The sequence below is a fragment of the Symsagittifera roscoffensis genome, chromosome 2 (assembly GCF_963678635.1).
Source record: "Symsagittifera roscoffensis chromosome 2, txSymRosc1.1, whole genome shotgun sequence".
In the NCBI taxonomy this organism is placed as follows: Eukaryota; Metazoa; Xenacoelomorpha; order Acoela; family Convolutidae; genus Symsagittifera; species Symsagittifera roscoffensis.
Window position 1 is genome coordinate 76,771,872 of NC_087063.1, and position 6,574 is coordinate 76,778,445.

The 6,574-nt window shown below is 35.3% G+C and overlaps 1 protein-coding gene and 1 long non-coding RNA gene across 2 annotated transcripts; both read left to right on the plus strand.

Moving 5' to 3' along the window:
• Positions 1–657: 657 nt before the first annotated feature.
• LOC134840161 (uncharacterized) lies at positions 658–1,826 on the plus strand. The gene is made up of 2 exons (XR_010162406.1): positions 658–859; positions 1,485–1,826. It is a non-coding gene; the product is annotated as an uncharacterized LOC134840161 (long non-coding RNA).
• Positions 1,827–4,387: 2,561 nt separating this feature from the next.
• LOC134839396 (pyridoxal kinase-like) lies at positions 4,388–6,371 on the plus strand. Its single transcript, XM_063854929.1, has 2 exons — positions 4,388–4,668; positions 5,515–6,371. The coding sequence occupies exons 1-2, from the start codon at positions 4,501–4,503 to the stop codon at positions 6,280–6,282; spliced, it is 936 nt and encodes a 311-aa protein (XP_063710999.1). The 5' UTR covers positions 4,388–4,500; the 3' UTR covers positions 6,283–6,371.
• Positions 6,372–6,574: the final 203 nt, after the last annotated feature.

Below are 6,574 nucleotides of genomic sequence, written 5' to 3' on the forward strand. Positions count from 1 at the left end.
AAAGGGTCATTGTTGTTACTGTCATTTCCATCAAAAAAGCGCCCATTATAAATGTTTTTGGAAATTTAAAGAGCTGAAAGGGAATTTATTTTTTTCTTTAAAGTTCGAAAGTTAAAATTTTTTCAACAAAGTAAGTGATTTTTTTTCTGTTTACTTGCGTTTATTACTCTTTTCCAATCTTCGATTGGCTATGTTCTTTTTTAGTTGTGTCTAGCTGGCTTTTTAAGGCGTTAGTCTAAGCATATGTTTACATTTGGGAAAGAGGGGTACAAAACTGTAAGGGTGTACTGTTTAAATAGGGATTTGTGTTGAAATATCTTTCAGCAAAGAGATTTTTTCTCAAAATTATATAAGGTTCCGGGTTGAAATTAAATCAGAAGAAGTCAAAATGGCCGTCTTATCCTTATTTGAAGATAATATCTTGATGGAATTTTCTATATATGCCCCTTTTTTAATGCATTGAATTAAGGGTGGTCACTTGCATTGATATAATCACTATCTTTCTGATATCTCTGTGCTGTATTTTGCCTCTAAATTATCATTTCACATTTTTATTGAATTCTTTTCCGGTGATTGAAGTTTTGTGAATTCCATTCTGCTAGATCTGGTTTGCGAATTGTTAGTGCAATGGTTAATTTTTTGTTGATGATCTAGTTTTTAAGGTAGATAGAATGTTCAATGGAAACCGGCTGTTCTTCCTTCCTCCAAATTAGTCATCGTTGTTGAGAAGGTATCTTGAAATGTGGACCAGAATCAAATCGGTGCTGTACACTTATAGGATGTCGATATCAATGGGCGCACTCATTGGAGCTGTGCATATTGCATGGATGGAATTACAATTGTCTGAGGTGTTTAAAAGGTCAGTTTTTCATTTTTTTATCGATGAATATTTATGATGATTATTCTAATCATCAATAGCCGTTTTTTTGCTATTGATGATTAAAATAATTTTTGAGTTATCTTCCTTACATCTTCCTTAGTAAATGTTCGATTATCTACATTTATGTTTATTTTTAACTGTACACATCTACCGTAATTTAAACAGAAATGGGAAGTTAGTGAGTTATGGAAGTTTTGGAAAAGTGCGATTTAAAGACGCAAAACGGTATTTAAAGCGTGATGTAAATGATTGTTATTCTAAACGATAGTCTCGAAATCTTATCGCAAACAACTCTGAGCAGAAGTTGGATCAAAAAGTACAAAATTTAAAACAAAGTTTTTCAGTATGGATAAAAAATGTGGTGGGGAAATGGAAAATATAGGGAAAAAAGAAAAAGTGCAACCACCAGCAAAAAAAAAAGGTTTGGTCATAATTATTTTTTCAACATAAAACAATAAATTAAAATTTTTCTTGCGAATATTTTCTAAACACATCGAACGAAGACCACAAATATTTTCTATTCCCACCAAATTTTCTTCAGAGAACCGTCTTAAATAACCCATTATCAAACTTGTTGCTATTCTTCTTTTTTTTTGGTTCTTAGAGCCCCTCTTCCTGAGAGAGGACCATCTGTGAACAACCAAGGAGCCACAAAGGAGGAAGTAGACTACATAGAGAGACAGCTGGGATTATCAACCTACATCTCACTTGCCAATGCAGAACCCAAATCCACCCAGGGCAAATCTAAATGAAAATGGAAGGAAACGAATTTTCGGAACAGTTAGCTCGTTGAGGAATGATGATCCGGTTTAGATAGATGGCGATTAAGAATAAATCGCCATCTTGCTGGTGGTTTCCATTCTGCTTGTCAGTCAAGTTTTTGACGGAGTTTATCTTGAATAAGTTGTTTTATTTGCACATATAAAATTTACTATTTTCGAATGAATTCTCTTGTATTCGCATCTAAAATTTTGACCAGAAAGTTTTGCTGCATAGTTTGCGTTCATTGAGAATTGGTTTTTTTCCTTCAAACAATCATTAAATTACTGCTTGAATTGTTTGCGAAATGGTCATCGACATGGAGTTGTTTCTTTAGTTTTCTTACGACATGGAGTACTTTCTAAAGTTTACACTTGCGATCAGTAGCGGATTTAGGAAGGGGGGACGCCCCCCTGAGGGATCCCCCTTGTATTATTTTGAGATATCAATTTTTGACTTACTGACCCAAAAGATTTTGTAGAGGCGACTTTGGCGCCAATATACACTAATTTTAAGGGGGAAGCGCGCCGAAAAACCGCGATTGTTCTAAATTTTCCAAAAAGTGCTCAAAAACTGTGTTTTGTGGCCTGTGTTTTCAAAATTGCCTGGGACGTAGAAAATTTGGTAAAAACAGGGTCTATCTAAAATTTTGGAGAGTTCGCAAAATTAATAAGGTCGAATTAATAAAAATCAATAAGGTTGGTGAAGATTACGAACATTTTTTGAAAATCCGCCTCCTCGAAAAAATTGTGGATCCGCCATTGCTTGCAATTATAATGTTTCAAAAAGTTATAGGACAGCGTCTTCATTTTGTGAAATCATTCTGACCTTCAAGCTAAATCTAATTCGGAATAGTTTTTCGAAGTTCTGGGTTTGCCTTTAGTCGACCTTTGTGATATTTTTCATCAAAAAATTGCATGGCAGATCGGTGCTGAATTGAAATTATTTTTACACAAGCAAAGCTTAGGTTGGAAAAAAAGAGAGTTCATACTATAACTCAAGTCGCAAATAGTTGCGACGCAAATTGTTGCGACGAAATGTGTTCACTTTGAAAGTGTTCATTTTGATCAATAACCAGCTGTTAAAGACATCCAATGCTAAGGATATTAACACAGACTATAATATAACAAATAGCGCTTAGCTTCAAGGTATCATGGATCTGTAGCGTAGAGGTAGGGAAGGAGAGCCGCAGCAAAATAAGAGGGTTCGAACTTGGACAGGGTCGGATGTTTTTAATGTTTTAGTTGGTAAATTTCTTTCTTAATCAAATTGACTGGTACTGTGAATGCGTCATAACTGGCTTGCGTCACTTAGCAATTATGTTGACTCGTAATTGGTGTGCGTCACTTAAGAAATTCTGTGGACTCAAAGGTTTCCCTCTAGCTTTACTGGTAATATTTTTGCTTGGGTGTGTGAACTGCAACTTCGCCTTCTTGTAAAATTATGGGTTTTAAATTATTCAAAAAATTGACGTAGCTGAAAACGCGCAATAGTTTTGCAACGATCTTTTGATAGTTCATTTGACAAAGATTATGTTTAAAAGTGAAAGTTATTTGATTGCTTGGTTCATATCTATATCTATACTATATTTAAATGCATGTGACACGTATCTGGCCATTCTTAGGCATTTAAATTTTTTGCATGTTTAACGAAAAAAAGCCCGTAAGTAAGTAAGGCTCTAATCGATGCCAGCATAGAAAGAGAGGAGGAGGGCAGCGCACTGTATTGTAGTGTAGTGTAGTGTAAAGGTCGGGTTCACCCATCTATACATTATGTAATGTGCGTTTTTAATTTCAGCGTTTGTTTCATCAAGTTTGAAATAAGCAACCCTATGGTATATGCAGGTGTCTCTCATGGTTTCAAGTTTTGCCTCCAAGTTTGACTCTAAAAATTTCACTAAGTTTGAAATTCTCAACTCCATGGCAGGTTGCTGTCAAGGTAATCTCAGTGTCGTGTTCCGCGCAGTCATGTTCCGCGCCTTCGTGTTCCGCGCATTTTCCGCTTGAAGAAAGTCAGCAAGAATTGAATATATTTGAAAAAAATATATATATTTTTCGAATACTTTTTTGACAAGTTTTGTCCCTTTCACTGACCAGGGTTAAGACTTTGTCTTTAATTGTGTTTAATTTTTTGTGTTGGTTTTTTCCACGCAAAATCAGGCAGCGCAAATAATCATCTGAATGAGCTGAATGAAAAAAGTTTAAAATTTTCATAATTTTGTTTGATTTTGGTTTCGTTTTTGAAAGATGACTGTAGTCAGTTAGGACCAATGCTTATGTTCTGAGCTTTCTTACATGTCCTGTCGCTCCACAGCGATCAAAAGAACGACCTTAGTTTGAAAAAAAAAACGAAATTTTATGAAAAATGAAGGGTTTTTAATAACTGGTCGGAAGCTTCTGTGCTGCTTACATAACAACCGGCTGCTCCTGTTTAGTTTTATTCTTTCATTTTCTTCTAAGTCAAAACCAAGCAAAGAATCGAGACTTGTGCTAAACTTTTACGGTTGTCGTGTCAAAATCATATCTGATTGCAAAAATACGAAAAACATGATTTTTTCATTAATGATTCCTTCGCCTGGTTTGAGTTTATCGAATGAGCTTTTGTGAATGCTTGAAATACTTAGCTCTGCTTCGCCCCTGTGTTTGTAGTTTTACTTTTTGTTTCCAAAGTCCAGAATCAATGTTGAAGTTGAGTCATATTTTTGAACAAAAGATGTTGTTCCTTTAGTTCAAAGTACAATTACTGCTACTCTGACCATTTGTTTTACAGATAGTATATTTGCATTTTACTTATTATGATCGAATTTGGTTGTATCTCTGGCTAGAACTATTGAACGTAGTGTTAGCTTCTGAGCGGGAGAAATGACCGCCAGACGTGTTTTGTCGATCCAGAGTCATGTGGTGTCGGGCTATGTGGGCAACAAGGCAGCCGTGTTCCCCCTGCAGTTGTTGGGTTTTGAGGTGGACTTCATCAACAGTGTGCAGTTTTCAAATCATACAGGGTATCCAACTGTCAGTGGCAAAGAACAGGTAACTAGGTGTTACAGAAGTTGCGAGTTAATCTCTTATTTCTTTCATTATTTAAATTTTTCTTTTTCTCTCTCTTTTTTTTAGCTGTGGGAAAAATAGTTAATTTAATTTAGATTGCTGCCTTGTGATCATGTCAAAATAGCTTAACTGATAGAAAAATTCTTCTTTCTAATTTTTCTTGGTGAAGACTGTAATTTGCGCTTGAATACCTTCTATTTTTGCTGGTTCAGCTTTGGGAATCGATTGTTTAACTTTGTGAAAAGTTATGTGGAATATAGCTTTTTGATATTCAAAGAGATATGTAGTAGAAATACTTTTAGTTTTTATATTCCTTAACTCAAGAATTGTTTTCATTGCGAATCCATATTTTGAAATGCTATAAATTAAGAAAGTCTGGCTTAAATTTTGGTGTTAGAAGAAACGCAGTGTGCATTTTGGTTTCAATCGATGACAGCTATGTTCACAAGTTAGCTGTAGTACTATCGGCAACGGAAGTATATTTACGCGAAGTATCGTTTTATTACGAGGTAGTCAGCTCATTGCGGTTAACCTCTTTCGACTTCAATGAATTTTATCCCTCACTTTTGCAGAGAGCAATCATGAGTTAGAGCGAGTTTCGAACAGAGAGTGTTTCTATCGAAGGACGCAACATTTTAACGCTTAGGAGGGATTTGGTGCTGATTTAACCGCTCCTTGTCTTAACGAAAATTTTCTGTTAATCATAAATAAGTCCGGGAATCTAAAAAAAACGTGACATGATTGAGTTGAGCTAGTTTCATCTTTTTGAGAGTATCCTTCCAGAAATGATTTAGAAGTTTTATTTCACATTAGTTGATTTTATTCTAGGTTCTAGAAAGTTCTGACCTCAAAGCACTCATGGACGGGATGGCAGCCAACAATCTCAACCACTTCTCCCATGTACTCACAGGCTTCATAGGCTCGGAGTCATTCCTCGACCAAGTATCAGAAGAGATATCCAAGCTCAAGTTATCAAAACCCAGTCTCAAATATCACTGCGACCCAGTTTTAGGCGACAATGGAGTTTTTTATGTGCCAGAATCTTTAGTTGAAGTATACAAGCAGAAAATAATGCCGGTCGCAGATGTTATAACTCCTAATGATTTTGAAGTCAGACAGCTGACAGGCGAACCTTGCGACTCCTTAGAAAACACGCTTCTAGCAATCGACAAGTTGCATAAAATGGGGCCAAAAACTGTTGTTTTAAGTAGTATACTTCTCGACAGAAATTCAGAGAATGATTTGACGTTAATATGCAGTTGTAGATTGGACGACGGATCATTTAGTAGAGCTAGAGTTGATTTTCCAAGAATAGACGCGCGATTTACAGGGACTGGGGATTTGTTCAGTGCTCTTTTCCTAGCTTGGTGTGTCATTTACGGCGAAAATAAATGCGGCGAAGCTTGCGAAAAAGCAGTTTCGACTATACATGAAATTTTGAAGAAAACAATGCTATCCAACAATGAGTATCTTGCAAATGGTCATCAAGAGAAAGAAAGTTCAAACCAGATAAAACCTCCACCAGAATTGAAACTAATTGCTTCTAAAAGTGTTATTGAAAAAGGAGATGTTATCTTCAAGTTTGAACCTCTATAGTTTAAATTGTTGTATGCACTCGCTCTCTCAGCGAAGAACTTGTAACTATCTATATAATGTTATAATCTATCTACAGAAATTGATGAAAATTCTAGCTGCTTTTTTAGCAATGTTTCAGAAAATATTTAGATAGAAGATTCCAATAACTTTCCATAGTGATGATACATTAGCGATATTTGGCAACGCTTTTTTTTCGAAAAACAAATAGAAAAATCATAAAAAGTTTTTTTCCCCAAAAAGTTTTTTTCCCCAAAAAAGCGCTGATTCAAAATTCAAAATTTTTTTTTTCTGG